General features: G+C 37.0%; 2 protein-coding genes and 1 long non-coding RNA gene across 5 annotated transcripts in view; 2 read left to right on the plus strand and 1 right to left on the minus strand.

Annotated features, from left to right (window-relative positions):
- The first annotated feature begins 7,615 nt into the window (after window positions 1–7,615).
- On the plus strand, window positions 7,616–8,613 carry mRpL30 (mitochondrial ribosomal protein L30). Its single transcript, XM_081990916.1, has 3 exons — window positions 7,616–7,864; window positions 8,101–8,227; window positions 8,282–8,613. Exons 1-3 carry the CDS (start codon window positions 7,740–7,742, stop codon window positions 8,567–8,569), a joined length of 540 nt encoding a protein of 179 aa, XP_081847042.1. The 5' UTR covers window positions 7,616–7,739; the 3' UTR covers window positions 8,570–8,613.
- crb (cell polarity complex component crumbs) overlaps window positions 8,604–18,274 on the minus strand; it is a 29,086-nt gene continuing 19,415 nt past the window's right edge. For 2 of the 3 annotated variants that reach the window (XM_081990821.1, XM_081990820.1), the window contains 8 exons: window positions 18,132–18,272; window positions 17,889–18,077; window positions 17,645–17,833; window positions 17,462–17,591; window positions 11,637–11,824; window positions 11,461–11,579; window positions 9,971–10,396; window positions 8,604–9,920 (listed from right to left, as the gene is read on the minus strand). In XM_081990821.1, the coding sequence (XP_081846947.1) occupies window positions 9,693–9,920; window positions 9,971–10,396; window positions 11,461–11,579; window positions 11,637–11,824; window positions 17,462–17,591; window positions 17,645–17,833; window positions 17,889–18,077; window positions 18,132–18,272 (1,610 nt within the window). In that variant the 3' untranslated portion in view covers window positions 8,604–9,692. Of the gene's footprint in view, window positions 9,921–9,970; window positions 10,397–11,460; window positions 11,825–17,461; window positions 17,592–17,644; window positions 17,834–17,888; window positions 18,078–18,131; window positions 18,273–18,274 lie in introns of all 3 variants that reach the window. The other variant, XM_081990819.1, reaches the window with a different exon arrangement.
- On the plus strand, window positions 10,349–11,895 carry LOC145736452 (uncharacterized). Its single transcript, XR_014179938.1, has 2 exons — window positions 10,349–11,032; window positions 11,119–11,895. It is a non-coding gene; the product is annotated as an uncharacterized LOC145736452 (long non-coding RNA).

The raw sequence follows: 18,274 nt of genomic DNA on the forward strand, positions 1-18,274 counted from the left end.
ATTCTTAAAAAGTTTCAAAGGCTTAGGGCACATTCTGACTGCTATTAGAAGCTTCTGGCACTTTGAGATGTCCATTAGAATGTTTCAGAGGCCTCTGACACATTTAAAATGTCTGCTAGAGGCTTCTGGCAACTTTGCAAGACTCTTAAAAAGTTTCAGAGGCTTAGGGCACATTCTGATTGCTATTAGAAGCTTCTGGCACTTTCAGATGCCCATTAGAATGTTTCAAATCCTCTGGCACATTTAAAATGTCAGCTAGAGGCTTCCGGCAACTTTACAAGATTCTTAAAAGGTTTCAGAGGCTTCTGGCACATTCTGATTGTTATTAGAAGCTTCTGCCACCTTGAGATGTCCATTAGAATGTTTCACAGGACTTTGGCCCGTTTAAAATGTATGTTAAAAGCTTCTGGAAACTTTAAAACTCTTAAAATGTTTCAGTGGTCTTTGGCACATTCTAATCGTTCTCAGAAACTCCCGGCACCTTGAAATGTCCATTTGAATGTTTCTTCTTTCTCAACTGTTTCAAATGGGACACCCTGTAGTGCTTTATGGAGGTGTTTATAAAAAAAATTACCATTTCTGAAATATTTACAAACTTGCTATTACCTTTGATGGAATTACATTTTTTTTTAATGGGACGCACTGTATGTTTTAAAACAAATCCCCTGTATAAATTATGCTTTGCTTTATTAGGGCTTTTACTGTTACTGGAGGTGCTTTATAAACCCTATAAAAAAACCCATTTTTGCCGACTTTACAAGACTCTTAAAAGGTTTCAGAGGCTTCTGGCACATTCTGATTGCTATTAGAAGCTTCTGGCACTTTGAGATGTCTATTAGAATTTTTCAGAGGCCTCTGACACATTTAAAATGTCTGCTAGAGGCTTCTGGCTTCTTTACAAGACTCTTAAAAGATTTCAGAGGTTTCTGCCACTTTGAAACGTCCATTAGAATGTTTCAGAGGACTTTGACCCGTTTAAAATGTATGTTAAAAGCTTCTGGAAACTTTAAAATTCTTCTCTTAAAATTTAAATGTCCTTTTGAATGTTTCTTGTTGATTTACTTTCAAAGCTGTAAATCTCAACTTAAATGGGACACCCTATTTATTTTAGGACCAATCGAATATTCTTATAAAAGGTCTTTATAGAGGTGGTTCAAAAAAAAAAACCGTTTCTGAAATATTTGTAGTCAACCTTGCTAACCTTTAATAGCATCACTTTTTTGTTTAATAGAACACACTGTATATTTTAAAACAAATCTCCTGTATAAATTACGTACACAAATTTAAAAATGTCGTAATTAACTAACGTTAATGAATTCCATCTCGCTCAGTTTACGTGTAATTAGAAAGGAACTACATCATTGCCTAACCACTAACTCTGGGACGGATTTTAGGTATGAATTTGGGTCCGAAGGGCATAGTAAAACAGCATAAAACCTTATTTTACTCTCTTCTCGGAAGGAACCCTTTTGAGTTAGCAAAATATTAATATTATTTGCATCATTTATGGGTCAAAATATTTTCTGATTTATGACTGTACATCAGCACTAGAATTCGGTTTAGACCGAAATTTATTATGTACCCAAGTCGGAACGAATTGAATATTTATATGATTTTAACTGGAACTAAAATCAAACTAAAAGATTTCCTGTTAGTGTGTTCCAACTTGTAAACTTTTAGTGATTACTTTTAGGGTCGGTATTTCCATCTGCTAATAAACTTCATTGTGAATATATTAAAGTTTGAGTATAGACACCGCCTACTATACTAGAAAGCCTAGAAGGTGTTTGTCAAAAATTCTAATATGGCGGAAATAGTGGTGACAGTTTGTTTGTATTGCGGAAATTAATTTTTTTAAGGATTAGATGCATTTTTACGGTTTAAAATCAAAACTTTTGTCTATCAATATTTTACGAGAGTATTCGGCAACATGGCATCAGTGTGTTTTTAAGTTTAGCAAAGGATAGAAACATATTGGATGACAATTGACATTGACAGTGACTCAGTTGTTTACCGATTTGACAAGACTCGCAAGAGTGAGGTTAACAAGCTGGTAAAGAGCAAAATATAAAAAACCTTCGGAAAAATTAAATTATTTTACTTGAATTGTGTAGGCTGTTGTTGGTAGTGATTCTGGACTGTGTGTGTGTGTTATTTTCTTGATGGCTGCAAAGTAAGGTAAGCAATAACCAACTCTCTGTATGTCACATGAAACATTCAGCCGCTGTTCTCCTTCGCTGTATTGTTTAGGCATTTTCGGTTACCGAAAACATCAAAATATGAAAAGCACAAGTACAATTCACACAAAATAATACCCTAATCGGCAAATTTAAGTTGCAACGGGATAAGTTTGAAGAAACTGTCAAGAAACGTCAAACAATAACCAAAGTTATTAATTTTAAATGGCGTTGCCGGCAGCGCCTACTCCGAATTTTAACGATTAGGTAAAGAACATACGTTAATGACGTCAAAATTCCGTCTTGCTCAGTTCACAACTAATAGACAAAGAACGATAATTATTACGCTGGGATAACCTTTTTAACTGTATTTAGGCACGTAAGTAGCCAATGAATGGAACTGTCACATGACTTTGATTTTTTCCGTACTTTTTGCAAATATCTCAAAAACGATTTAAGTTATAGATGTGAAATATACACTTTGACAAGCACTTTCAAAATACAAAATTACAGATTAAAATCGATAGATTGAATTGATTTTGTCAATTAGGTGCCAACGTGTGTGTGAAGGTAACAATAGGCAATTGCACGTCTACCCTTTTCCTACCCCAAACATCAATTTATTGTGACTCATCCACTTGACAGAATAACGGACTGACCCCTTTTTCACCCCCCACACTGAACAGTGTCATATATGTGATATTAAAATGTTTTTCACCCCTTCCGTTTCCGCAAATCTGCAGAGCATCCCTCAAGGGGGAGTGAACAAAAGAGAAATTAGAAATGGTAAAACTGTAATTTAGCCGGTCGATTTCAAACAAAAAAAGGCCAGTTTTTTAGACCGGGAATTGCACCGTTTTTTACAGCCCAAATTGGACCGTTACTATACTACAGTTTCCGTTACTTTCACCAGACCCAAAACAATGCCGCCCTCGTAAAGTAGCGCAAAACTAACGCTATTGTCCGTTAGGTTTTTGAGATATCGATCAATTTATAAAATACACACAAATGCGGTGAAACAAAAAAAAAAACGATCTCAGTGCCATCTGTTATCGAACGGGCAAACTATTTGTGACGTAAAAATTATGCTGGAGTTTTCAGAATGAGGTGCAAGTCAATATTTTGACAGAAAATTGAAAATGGCGGCCTGGAAAGCTATTTTGTCTGTCATTTCTTGAAACTACGTGAAATTTCCTTTAAAAAGACGTGCAAGTCAATATTTTGGGAGAAAATTCAAAATGGCGGCCTGGGACGGCCTGGGACGCCATTTTGTCTGTCATTTCTTGAAACTACATAAAATTTCCTTAAAAATGAGGTGCAAGTCAATATTTTGACAAGAAATTCAAAATGGAGGCCTGGAACGCCATTATAATAAAGCGGCCAAACGGTATGACCAATCAACTCATGCGGGGATATTTTTGGAAAGCTTGAAGTCTGCCCTCTCTTTTGTTTTCTATGACATTTTGACGTAACTTGTCAAGTAAGAGAGTAGTTTAGGATCAAAGCAGCGGGTGTCTAAAAATATGTGATTTTATGGTGAAGCAACTTTGACGCCCTCTAGCGGCCAAACGGTATGATCAATCAACTCATGCGGGGATATTTTTGGAAAGCTTGAAATCTGCTCTATCTTTTGTTTTCTATGACATTTTGACGTATCTTGTCAAGTAAGGGAGTAAATTAATGTGAAAGCAGCGGGTGTCTAAAAATGTTCGATTTTATGGTAAAGCAACTTTGACGCCTTCTAGGGTCCAAACGGGATTATCAATCAACTCATGTGGGGATATTTTTGGAAAGCCTGAAGTCTGCTCTATCTTTTGTTTTCTATGACATTTTGACGTAACTTGTCAAGTAAGAGAGTAGTTTAGGATCAAAGCAAGGTGTGTCCCAAAATATGTGATTTTATGGTAAAAGAACTTTGACGCCCTCTAGTGGCCAAACGGTGTAATCAATCAACTCATGCGGGGATATTTTTGAAAAGCCTGAAGTCTGCTCTATCTTTTGTTTTCTATGACATTTTGACGTAACTTGTCAAGTAAGAGAGTAGTTTAGGATCAAAGCAAGGTGTGTCCCAAAATATGTGATTTTATGGTAAAAGAACTTTGACGCCCTCTAGTGGCCAAACGGTGTAATCAATCAACTCATGCGGGGATATTTTTGAAAAGCCTGAAGTCTGCTCTATCTTTTGTTTTCTATGACATTTTGACGTAACTTGTCAAGTAAGAGAGTAGTTTAGGATCAAAGCAAGGTGTGTCCCAAAATATGTGATTTTATGGTAAAAGAACTTTGACGCCCTCTAGTGGCCAAACGGTGTAATAAATCAACTCATGTGGGGATATTTTTGGAAAGCTTGAAATCTGCTCTATCTTTTGTTTTCTATGACATTTTGACGTATCTTGTCAAGTAAGGGAGTAAATTAGGGTGAAAGCAGCGGGTGTCTAAAAATTAGTGATTTTATGGTGAAGCAACTTTGACGCCCTCTAGCGGTCAAACGATATGACCAATCAACTCATGCGGGGATATTTTTGGAAAGCTTGAAATCTGCTCTATCTTTTGTTTTCTATGACATTTTGACGTATCTTGTCAAGTAAGGGAGTAAATTAATGTGAAAGCAGCGGGTGTCTAAAAATATGTGATTTTATGGTGAGGCAACTTTGACGCCCTCTAGCGGCCAGACGGTATGATCAATCAATTCATGTGAGGATATTTTTGGAAAGCCTGAAGTCTGCTCTATCTTTTGTTTTCTATGACATTTTGACGTATCTTGTCAAGTAAGGGAGTAATTATCCATTCGCCGCCGGGAAACAAATTCGGCCGATTGAGCAATCCACTATTTACCGTTCTTGGGTGTGGCCAATGTATTATCAGTTTGAACATCACCTCATTTCTTCTGCCCTCAGTCATGTTATCTCTGTCATTTTTTCAAAAGCGCCTGGTTCTAGATTGAATACCCCATCTTGTTTGACAGCGACCTTCTCCGAAAAAATGCACGGAAGTTCCTGAACAACAAAACAACACTAATTGCAGTGAAACATGATAAACACCTAAAGGTAGCCTCATAAACTCTTTCGTCACAGTTTGTGGTCATAAAACACGCTTTCTTAGGAGAGAGAGGTATCCAAAACTGCTTTCCGACCGTCCCATAACCTTACGTCATAAAAATGTATTGTACATGAACCCTTTTTTGTTAAGCCAACAAATCTTTGTGTTCGGTTTGCTCTTTTTTCAGATCCAAGTAACCCAGTTTCGAATAAAAGGAGCCTCTAAAACGAGCCGGTTTCTAAGTAGGCTTAAAGCTAAGTAAGAGGTTGGAATGTAACGCATTAAGAGCAAAATAACACAGTCTAAACTAGCTGATGCTGGGGAAACGGAGCAGAAAGCATCTTAAAGGTTAAATAGCAAATTTACAAAACAACTAACCCTAGTTCCTTCCAACTCGAACAAGTGTTGCGATTTAGTTCGTAAGAAGTTTACTAAATGCCAATCCAGCCGATTATCAGGACAGTTTACACTTAAGACACACTACAACAGAAAAACATTGGTTTTTAAATGCATAAATAGCGCTAAATTCAAATAAACTAACAATAATTGTTTATATTTTGAAATTTATAATGTGAAAAGTCAAATGGAAAGCGTAGACGTCAACTATCTGCGGCGTTGCCGGTTGGTGTCACATTTTCGTTCATTTCAGCAGGGAGTAGAACGAAGTCAGTCACGTGATCAGTTAGCAGGAAATCTAACATTCTTGTTGTTTTTACTGTTTTTAGACCCTTCAATAATTAAATCAATCTTCTGATTCTAGAAGTATGTCACGTTTACCATTAATTAGGCAATCATCAAAAAAGCTTTTACTTAAGTTGACCTAAAATGACTGGCGTTTTTGGTAAAAACCAACACAAAAGTCCCCCGGTCAAGCCAAAGAAATTACTAACTTACACCGACAACGACTTAATACATAAATTCCGTAAAAGTCCCACAAAACCCTTCCTGGCACAGTGACAGATGTCAGCCCTAACCATATAGGTCAAAATCGTTTCTATTTGCCGTGGGGATTAGATTTTCGGTCAAAATTTAGGTACGGTTATTGCTGGTGGACATCCATCATAAATCGCACAAAGAGAGCACGCATAAGTCGTCAGGAAAAAACCCTTTATAGTGCTGGTATATTTGTAAAGGCTGTGACAAGTGACAAGTAGGTAAAAGGGTTTAAGTGAAACGGTATTGTATAGCGTTGCAGAAATTATTAGGAAGTGGCTAAGAATTTAGGGTGGTCAGTTTGGGTATTTCGCACCGATCGATAACACAACGCAATTATAATGCATTTGTATGTGTATAATGTTTGTTAAACCTGTACCTTTTATTCGTTCCTGCCCTTCTGAAATCAGCCCTTCAATCAAATGTGTTGTTTTCTACAGTTCACACTATTTCCAGTTAAATAATTAAATTTTAATCGAATGTAAACAAAGGTCTGTCAACCAGAATGTCTAATAAAACAAAACAAACATGGCGGCCATTGTTGACAGTTGCATGACAGTCTGCCCTGGAGTATGTGATTAGAGATGAGCATTGTTACCGTTTCACTTTATATCGATACAATTTTAATGGTTTTAAATTATTCATAACCAACAAAAAGGACGACTGACTCAATTTTCCCACAAAAGTTACAGTTATTTCGGGCTTCCTATATACAATATTAGGGGATATACAGGAAGATCGACACAATTGAAAGAATCCAGGTGACACGCGCTTAAAGGGGTGAATCGACGAAATTCTCCCACACATCTTTGAATATAATGCTGGGCAAATATAGGATGTCAACACTGCAACCCTTGTAAAGTTAGCTGTTCATTGCAACCCTACCTGGGATTGTGTATTCATGTGCGGACAGTAACCATAGCGGGATTTACATTATATTGTAGGTCGTTTGATACCTGTAAAAGCACTTTTATATTTTACTTTATGCGCATTATAAAAGCTACAGATAAGCCTGACATTTCTTCTTCCCCTCGACCTAAAATATTCATTTTCATTTAAAAGTGTTATTATTATCTAATCCTTTGCTGGTCAAACTTGCATATGCTAGTTAATGGTTTGCTTCCGTTGAGCCGTAAAATCTCCAGCTGAATTTGTCTTTTTGGTGGTTTTCTTTTATATTAAGCCGTCACATTCACATACCGGACAATGTCCTAGGCGGGTGGGAATTTGGATGGACCACACCTGCCTTTACGAAAGGGTGGCCGATAATGATTGCTATTGTTGATATTGTTAGTTAATCAGGAATTTTTCAACATCCACCCATAGATTCCCACCGAAAAAATTATGGGCCTTGTTTAATTAAATTTAACTACGCGTTAGTGTACTTTTTTGCATTTGGGAACATACCTCATCAATTATAACTAAGCTGTCATTTGTCAACTGTCAAGGAACACCGTAAATCAGCTGTCATTTGTCAAGGAACAGTAAATCTAACCTCAATCTCATTGTTATTTTAATTCCTGGATTTTAATAATAATTATTGTAGATTCTATTTTTTAAACTGACTTTACTGCAGTAAATTTATAAATTATGTTAAGCCACAAGTTGCTAAAAGTCCCCTCCTGCAGTTTAATGCTGCAACGAAGCGTAGGAAAAAACAGGTTCAACTGGCACGACGAGGGCATCCAATACCCTGGTTTTAAATACTATCCCAGGTAAGTAAGTAAAAAAAGCTTACCAAATACAAATTACTTTTTGAGATAAGCATGCTTACGCATGGGCAACCTAACCTAACCTAACATTATACAGCTAAATTCCAGTTTTGAATCTAGAACTAGAACAAATGTGGGGTAATAAGGATTAAATCAGTCATACTGTCAAATAAACGTCCCATTTGTTCTGGTTTTCTAATGGTGATTTGAGGCTAAATTTATGTGCAATTTACATTTAGGGACCCCAATTTTAAGGACCCACCATATGAGCCCAGTAAACTGTTCCGAGTTAAACGAATTAGGCCCATGAAACACCTCCCGCATTGGGAGAAAACAATTCTGACAGAGTTTAAGCTTGACGGGAAAGTAGGGTTGAGACTGTGCTGTGTGCAACAATTTTCAGTACCGCTTCACTTCTAGGACTATGCAATCGTCAAAAACATACCGGAAAACAACGCCCGGTTGTGGACAGTTAAGCACGCAGTCGAAATAATTCCGATCACGTTCCCTGACGGTTTTCCCAAAGAAACGGACCGAACAATTTTGAAAGAAAACGGAGAATTGCGCATAATCAAGAACGTGAACGACGACGAAAAACGGCTGCAACTTTGCGAACAGTTTGCAAAATTGCCGCAACGCATGGACGGGGACACCATAAGAAGGAATTTGAGGAAAAAGTGGTTGAATGGTTTTGAAAGTGTGGTTTGATAAGGAACAGTTTAGTTGGTGGTTAATAAATACATTTATAAGTCCTTGGTTTTTTTATTTCTAGAGTTAAAAACATTCTTAATTGAATATAAATATAAATATTTACAACTTTGGTTTAAAAATAATTAAGTACACTTAAAATACTATGGTTCTAAGGTAAACAGGTGTAGAAACTTCAAAATTATATAATAGGAAAGGACAGTTGCAAATGTATGTTCTAGACAAAGATAAGTGCTAGGGCCAACAAATGACGTCACATTCGTTTTTACTACCGTAGTGTTCATCTTTGTCTAGAACATTGACTACGTTTACATCGTAGGTTGTTAATCCGGCGGATTGAATTAAGGATTACTCAATTTGTTTTGTTCAAGCAGAAAAATATGACAACATATTCGTGATTTGATATAAAAAACCTACTTTGTGGACCAATCAACAAAACCCCAAATCCGTTTCTCCATAAACGAAAACAAAACTCAAAAAGTTTTGTAATTTCAATTTGACATTAATAGTACGCACTTCAAATAAAAAATGACAACCGTCCGTCAAATTAATGTGTCACTGTCAGAGGTTACATCGGACTACCATGGCATGGACGTCACCGTTTCAATCGGATAGAGCATATATCGAGGATTTTATGATCGAATTGAATAAGCAGATTCAATTTGCTCGATATAAACGTAGTCAATTGATTTTAAACTTATAAAATTTCTGTATTTGTAACTTTGAAGTTTTCGTGCCTGTATTAGTTTACTTTTCGTTGTGTTACACAGATGAATTAAGTTTTACTAATAACTACAGGGTGGCTTGTCTCTGGAATGGTGTTTTTGCAAGACCAAAGTTGCATAAGACAGAAAATGCCAGTGGTAAAAAACTTACTTTTAGGACATTCAGTATAATATAAGGCTGTTAGTGCTGGAAAGTATATCACAAAAATATTAAGGCAAAAACACCTTTAAACATTTATAATACGTTCAACGTGGACGGTGTCAGTATTATGGTTCATATTTTAAGTACAAAATGGAATACTAATAACGATTATTAAATCAGTCAGACGCGCGTTTATGTACAGTCGTTTCGCTACTCTGACGAAGCAAAAAAGAATAAAATTACAGTCTGAACGTTATCAAATAAGTCTCTCTTCGGGAGGTGGTTTTAGAACGTGATCCAGCTCGACTCGAGGATTGCAAAACTCTTGAGCCGAAGGACTGTAAGTGCCGCGAGTGGCCCGTTTACTTCGGGCCACATTTACTAGTACTATCATACCTATGAGTACGGCCACTAATAACACCAATACCACCGGTACTATAATGTACAGGATGTTCACTTCACTGTCAGCTCGAGTAACCAGTTCCTGAAATTTTAAAATTAACGCACTTTTTTGTAACTCAAAGGTTTACTTACCTGTAACAGGGAGCAATTTTTCCCGGTCCAATTCTCATCGCATACGCACAAATAATCTGGTTTATCGGTGCATTGTGACGTGCACACGCCGTGCTGGCACGTGTCTTTGTCCAGACAAGGATCGTCCAGAGCACAGTGCTGGCCGCATTTTCCGGTGTTTCCGCACGTGCACCGGTACGAACCGGGTAAGTTCTCGCAGGTGCCGGTACCACAAGGTGACGGTTTGTCGTCGCATTCGTCGATATCGATTTCGCACAACAATCCCCGGTATCCGGTGCCTGTACAGTTGCAGTCGTACCGCGAAATGCCGTCGACGCAAACGCCACCGTTTTGACAGGGACTACGACCGTTTGCGGACACGCATTCGTCGATGTTGCGTTCGCAGAATTTACCTTCAAATCCTGGATTACAAGCGCAGAACGGGACCTGAAGTTAAACGCACAAATATCACAAACTACGTCATACCCATCAATGCATAACATAGAAAGTTTATACAGCGCACAACACTTGCACAATATCGCATAATGTCATATTTTGACATCCGCCGTCCGCCGTCCGTCATCCGTCATTGTATAGTGTTATTGTTTTGTTTATGAATGGTGGATTTGGATTGTTCTAGAATTGTGGTTTGTTGTTGATTTTGTAATTGTGATTTTTTGGTCATTTAGTGCAATAAAAACAGTTGAAGTGTCTACGGAAAAAACAGAGTTTAGTGGTAAAAATACATCAAGAATTTATTAAACAATTGCAGATGGAACCTTGGCAACAATTGGGGCTTCTACTCTTGATGGGTGCTGCAGCTCCAGCATTAAGCTTAGATGCCAAGAAAAGGAGAATATAGAGGTTTAAAACGCGATCTATGAATAGAAAACGCAATGAACACAGTGTTTTTGAAAAAATAGTTCAGTTTGCAGAAAAACATTATACAGAGCAGTTTTTCAAATATACGCGTATGACTCCAGAACTGTTCCATAAGTTATTAGCTCTTGTGGGGCCATTCCTGCAGAAAGACAAGACAAAAAATCCAATTAGCCCAAAACAACGTCTTGCCCTCACTCTGCAGTAAGTATATTCCCAATTCCAAATAAAAGTGTGTAGAATTGCCAGTTCTGTTTTTCAATTATTTATCAGAAGGTTGTTTTATGCAGGAAATAGCATGGAATAATAGGAATAATAACACCTGAACCCTGCCATCTTCGGCATGGTCGGTTTGTGTTGGCTTTCTAAATATGGAGAATTCTAATATATTGTTGTTATTAAAAATGTTTTTTTCCCCTTTTCCAACTTTACAACAGCAAGCACATCTTTTTTGCCTTATCCTCCTTATCTGTGCTTGACAAATGGCAAGTGACAGAAAAATAACATTTCACATTGCAATGACAATTGTCACGGGCTTTTTTCATTGGTTAAAAATTATATGTTGTGCGACTGTATAAACACCAAAAAGAAACCCTTGTGATTTCTTGTGACCCAGCTTAAAATTGACTCACTTTAGTGGCGTTACAGAAACCATATTTACACTTGTCCACCTCACAAAATGGAGTGTCACACAACGGTCCTTGCATTCCTTCGGTGCAGAAACACGTAAAGTTGTTGTGGGTGTCGGGATCTACGAAACAAATCACACTCAACAAAACGTCATTTCTGATGCGGTAAATCGACATACTGGGGCCGGTTTTACATGTGGAGCCCTCTCGACAAGGCCGATTTTCACACGTAATCAACAAGGGAGCCTCGCACTGTTTACCCACAAAGTCTTCCGGACAATCGCACTTGAACGTTCCTATCAGATCGTGGCACACTCCGCCGTGTTTACAAGGATTACTTTTGCACTCGTCTATGTCCGTTTCGCAGCTGTAAAATAGCTTTTCTTAAGGTTGTGAATGTGAAACAGGCAAATTTAATAATAAAACCTATATCAGAGATGGATATTTATTCTGTGGTGGGTTGGTTGTTCTCTGACATTTGTAAAGTGAATCTAAAGTCCTCAAACAATCCTAAAAGGTTTAGGACAGTAATAGAGGCCTCATTGAAGGCCTCTGGCAGTTTTAAAACATTCCCGGAACGATTAAAACACTTTAGAGGCATCTAACAACATTTTTAAAAGGCTTTCAGTAATATTTAAAGATTTCTGGCATATTTAAAATGTGTTAAAGGCTTCTGGCAGTTTTAAACAATTCTTAAAATGTTTAGAACACTACTAAAGACCTCTGGCAATTTTCACAAGACTTTCAATAGGAGTTAAAGGTCTCTGGCATTTCTAAGATAATTCTAAAGACCTCTGGAAGTTTTAAAACGTTTTTGAAAGGTTTAAAACACTTCTAAAGGCCTCTGACAACTTTTAGAAAACTTTCAGCAGTGTCTAGAGGCTTCTGGCAGTTTTAAAAAATTCTGAAAATATAGAGATGTCTGGCATAGCCAAAGTAATTCTAAAGGCCTTTGGTAGTTTTAAAACATTCCTGGAAGGTTTGTTTTGAAACACTTGTAGAGGTCTCTGGACATTTTTAGAGGACTTTAACTAGTATTTAGAGGCTTCTGGCCTATTTAGAATGTCATTAGAGGCCTCTGGCAGTGTTTTAAAAAATCTTAAAAGGTTTAGGATATTGGTAAAGGCCTCTGGCAATTTTTACAAGACTTTCAGTAGTACTTAGACACTTCTGGCATATTTAAAGTCATTCTAGAAGCCTCTGGCAGTTTTAAAACATTCCTGGAAGGTTCAGGACACTAATAGAGGCCTTTGGCAGTTTTTAAAAGACATTCAGTAGTACTAGAGGCTTCTGGCATATTTAGAGTGTATCTAGAGGCTTCTGGTAGCGTTAAAAAAATCTTAAAATGTTTAGAACATTTGTAAAGGCCTCTGACAACTTTTAGAAGGCTTTCAGCAGTGTCTAGAGGCTTCTGGCAGTTTTAAAAAATTCTAAAAATGTTTAAAACGCAAGTAGAGGCCTCTGGCATACCCAAAGTAATTTTAAAGACCTCTGGAAGTGTTAAAACATAAACTGGAATGTTTAAAACACTCGTAGAGATCTCTGACAATTCTTAGAATGCTTTCACTAGTATTTAGAAGCTTCTGGCATCTTTAGAGTGTGTCTAGGGACTTCTGGCAATTTAAAACATTTCTGGAAGGTTTAGAAAACTTGTGGAGGCCTCTGGACATTTTTAGAAGACTTTCACTAGTATTTATAGGCTTCTGGCCTATTTAGAATGTCATTAGAGGCCTCTGGCAGTTTTAAAAAAATCTTAAAATGTTAAGAACACTAGTAAAGGCCCGTGGCAATTTTCAGAAGACTTTCAATAGGAGAAAGGTCTCTGGCATTTCTAAGAAAATTCTAAAGACCTCTGGAAGTTTTAAAACGTTTTTGAAAGGTTTAGAACACTTCTAAAGGCCTCTGACAACTTTTAGAAGACTTGCAGCAGTGTCTAGAGGCTTCTGGCAGTTTAAAAAAAATTCTAAAAACGTTTAAAACAGTAGTAGGCCTCTCGCATACCCAAAGTAATTCTAAAGACATCTGACAGTTTTAAATCATTCCTGGAAGGTTTAGAAAACTTGTGGAGGCCTCTGGAAATTTTTAGAAGACTTCAACTAGTATTTAGAGAATTTTTAGAATGTCATTAGAGGCATCTAGCAGTTTTAAAAAGTCATAAAAGGTTTAAGACATTGGTAAAGGCCTCTGGTAATTTTTAGAAGGCTTTCAGTAGTACTTAGACGCTTCTGGCATATTTAAAGTGATTCTAGAAGCCTCTGGCAGTTTTAAAACATTCCTGGAAGGTTCAGGACACTAATAGAGGCCTTTGGCAGTTTTTAGAAGACATTCAGTAGTACTAGAGGCTTCTAGCATATTTAGAGTGTATCTAGAGGCTTCTGGTAGCGTTAAAAAAATCTTAAAATGTTTAGAACACTTGTAAAGGCCTCTGACAACTTTTAGAAGACTTTCAGCAGTGTCTAGAGGTTTCTGGCAGTTTTAAAAAATTCTAAAAATGTTTAAAACGCAAGTAGAGGCCTCTGGCATACCCAAAGTAATTTTAAAGACCTCTGGAAGTTTTAAAACATAAACTGGAATGTTTAAAACACTCGTAGGGGTCTCTGACAATTTTTAGAATGCTCTCACTAGTATTTAGAAGCTTCTGGCATATTTAGAGTGTGTCTAGGGACTTCTGGCAATTTAAAACATTTCTGGAAGGTTTAGAAAACTTGTGGAGGCCTCTGGACATTTTTAGAAGACTTTCACTAGTATTTATAGGCTTCTGGCCTATTTAGAATGTCATTAGAGGCCTCTGGCAATTTTTAAAAAATCTTAAAAGGTTTAGGACATTGGTAAAGGCCTCTGGTAATTTTTACAAGACTTTCAGTAGTACTTAGACACTTCTGGCATATTTAAAGTGATTCTAGAAGTCTATGGAAGTTTTAAAACATTTCTGGAAGATTTAGGGCACTAGTAGAGGCCTTTGGCAGTTTTTTAGAAGACATTCAGTAGTAAGCTAGAAGCTTTTGGCATTCTAGAGGCTTCTGGCAGTTTTAAAAAATTCTTAAAATGTTAAGAACACTAGTAAAAGCCCGTGGCAATTTTCAGAAGACTTTCAATAGGAGAAAGGTCTCTGGCATTTCTAAGATAATTCTAAAGACCTCTGGCAGTTTTAAAACGTTTTTGAAAGGTTTAGAACACTTCTAAAGGCCTCTGACAACTTTTAGAAGACTTTCAGCAGTATCTAGAGGCTTCTGGCAGTTTTAAAAAATTCTAAAAATGTTTAAAACGCTAGTAGAGCCCTCTGGCATACCCAAAGTAATTTTAAAGACCTCTGGAAGTTTTAAAACATAAACTGGAATGTTTAAAACACTCGTAGAGATCTCTGACAATTCTTAGAATGCTTTCACTAGTATTTAGAAGCTTCTGGCATATTTAGAGTGTGTCTAGGGACTTCTGACAATTTAAAACATTCCTGGAAGGTTTAGAAAACTTGTGGAGGCCTCTGGACATTTTTAGAAGACTTTCACTAGTATTTATAGGCTTCTGGCCTATTTAGAATGTCATTAGAGGCCTCTGGCAGTTTTAAAAAAATCTTAAAATGTTAAGAACACTAGTAAAGGCCCGTGCCAATTTTCAGAAGACTTTCAATAGGAGAAAGGTTTCTGGCATTTCTAAGATAATTCTAAAGACCTCTGGAAGTTTTAAAACGTTTTTGAAAGGTTTAGAACACTTCTAAAGGCCTCTGACAACTTTTAGAAGACTTGCAGCAGTGTCTAGAGGCTTCTGGCAGTTTTAAAAAAATTCTAAAAACGTTTAAAACAGTAGTAGGCCTCTCGCATACCCAAAGTAATTCTAAAGACATCTGACAGTTTTAAATCATTCCTGGAAAGTTTAGAAAACTTGTGGAGGCCTCTGACAACTTTTAGAAGGCTTTCAGCAGTGTCTAGAGGCTTCTGGCAGTTTTAAAAAATTCTAAAAATGTTTAAAACACTAGTAGAGGCTTCTGGCATACCCAAAGTAATTTTAAAGACCTCTGGAAGTGTTAAAACATAAACTGGAATGTTTAAAACACTCGTAGAGATCTTTGACAATTCTTAGAATGCTTTCACTAGTATTTAGAAGCTTCTGGCATATTTAGAGTGTGTCTAGGGACTTCTGGCAATTTAAAACATTTCTGGAAGGTTTAGAAAACTTGTGGAGGCCTCTGGACATTTTTAGAAGACTTTCACTAGTATTTATAGGCTTCTGGCCTATTTAGAATGTCATTAGAGGCCTCTGGCAATTTTTAAAAAATCTTAAAAGGTTTAGGACATTGGTAAAGGCCTCTGGTAATTTTTACAAGACTTTCAGTAGTACTTAGACACTTCTGGCATATTTAAAGTGATTCTAGAAGTCTATGGAAGTTTTAAAACATTTCTGGAAGATTTAGGGCACTAGTAGAGGCCTTTGGCAGTTTTTTAGAAGACATTCAGTAGTAAGCTAGAAGCTTTTGGCATTCTAGAGGCTTCTGGCAGTTTTAAAAAATTCTTAAAATGTTAAGAACACTAGTAAAAGCCCGTGGCAATTTTCAGAAGACTTTCAATAGGAGAAAGGTCTCTGGCATTTCTAAGATAATTCTAAAGACCTCTGGCAGTTTTAAAACGTTTTTGAAAGGTTTAGAACACTTCTAAAGGCCTCTGACAACTTTTAGAAGACTTTCAGCAGTATCTAGAGGCTTCTGGCAGTTTTAAAAAATTCTAAAAATGTTTAAAACGCTAGTAGAGCCCTCTGGCATACCCAAAGTAATTTTAAAGACCTCTGGAAGTTTTAAAACATAAACTGGAATGTTTAAAACACTCGTAGAGATCTCTGACAATTCTTAGAATGCTTTCACTAGTATTTAGAAGCTTCTGGCATATTTAGAGTGTGTCTAGGGACTTCTGACAATTTAAAACATTCCTGGAAGGTTTAGAAAACTTGTGGAGGCCTCTGGACATTTTTAGAAGACTTTCACTAGTATTTATAGGCTTCTGGCCTATTTAGAATGTCATTAGAGGCCTCTGGCAGTTTTAAAAAAATCTTAAAATGTTAAGAACACTAGTAAAGGCCCGTGCCAATTTTCAGAAGACTTTCAATAGGAGAAAGGTTTCTGGCATTTCTAAGATAATTCTAAAGACCTCTGGAAGTTTTAAAACGTTTTTGAAAGGTTTAGAACACTTCTAAAGGCCTCTGACAACTTTTAGAAGACTTGCAGCAGTGTCTAGAGGCTTCTGGCAGTTTTAAAAAAATTCTAAAAACGTTTAAAACAGTAGTAGGCCTCTCGCATACCCAAAGTAATTCTAAAGACATCTGACAGTTTTAAATCATTCCTGGAAAGTTTAGAAAACTTGTGGAGGCCTCTGACAACTTTTAGAAGGCTTTCAGCAGTGTCTAGAGGCTTCTGGCAGTTTTAAAAAATTCTAAAAATGTTTAAAACACTAGTAGAGGCTTCTGGCATACCCAAAGTAATTTTAAAGACCTCTGGAAGTTTTAAAACATAAACTCGAATGTTTAAAACACTCGTAGAGATCTCTGACAATTCTTAGAATGCTTTCACTAGTATTTAGAAGCTTCTGGCATATTTAGAGTGTGTCTAGGGACTTCTGACAATTTAAAACATTTCTGGAAGGTTTAGAAAACTTGTGGAGGCCTCTGGACATTTTTAGAAGACTTTAACTAGTATTTAGAGGCTTCTGGCCTATTTAGAATGTCATTAGAGACCTCTGGCAGTTTTAAAAAAATCTTAAAAGGTTTAGAACACTAGTAAAGGCCTCTGGCAATTTTCAGATGACTTTCAATAGGAATTGAAGGTCTCTGGCATTTCTAAGAAAATTCTAAAGACCTCTAGCAGTTTTAAAACGTTTTTGAAAGGTTTAGAGCACTTCCAAAGGCCTCTGACAACTTTTAGAAGACTATCAGTAGTGGTTAGAGGCTTCTGGCATATTTAGAGTGTCTAGAGATTTCTAGCAGTTTTAAAGTGTTAGAGAAAACACAATTGGAAACTTACTGTTCACCCTCGTAGCCAATCGGGCACTGACACTCGTACTTGGCGATTAAATCCACGCAGGTGGCGCCATTTTCGCACTGATTGTTCTCGCATTCGTTGATATCGATCGAGCAATCATCGGCTGCGTAACCTGCACAAAACACACAGAAAAACTAAGCGGTTAATTAAAGCATAAAGGCGTACCGTCATTGCACTGGCACTTGTACGTCTCAGTTTCGTTAATGCACTGTCCCTGACTGTTGCAGTCGGTGTCGTAACACAAAATGCAACCCAATTCCACCTTGCTAGTTGATTGCAAATCAAATGACTCCTCCAGGTACGATTCAGGATAGTAGGTTTCACTGATAGGGAAGTAAGGTAAGAGTAAACCACCTAAAAGCATATTTACACCCTAATGATGAGTTTTATGATGTAAAGGGGGTAATACCAATCCGAATTTCTCCCACGCATCCTTTAAATTTATCGCTTTTTTTACTTTGATCGATTCGGTACAAAAAACCATCGTCCATGTACATTTCGCTGCTATCGATTGAGTTGCTTACTATAAGCGGGTCGACTGTGGTGGTGTCCGATTGTCCGTTGTAGTTTGTGCTGTTTAACTCAGTATTTTCAATCACTAAAATGTTTACTACCATAAAAGACCAAATTACTGTTGGGCTGTAAAACTAACCTAAAGAAAAATTAAACGTTCTATTGTCGCTGCCAGCCATGTACGTTTCACCCTCTTTAAACAGTTCAGTCAAAGAAACTACATCAAACTGAGCACTCTCCACGTTCGGTGATTGATCCAGAACGTTTTCCTTGAAACCACCT

The sequence above is a fragment of the Ips typographus genome, linkage group LG12 (assembly GCF_016097725.1).
Source record: "Ips typographus isolate SLU linkage group LG12, UJ_Ityp_2.0, whole genome shotgun sequence".
NCBI lineage: Eukaryota > Metazoa > Arthropoda > Insecta > Coleoptera > Curculionidae > Ips > Ips typographus.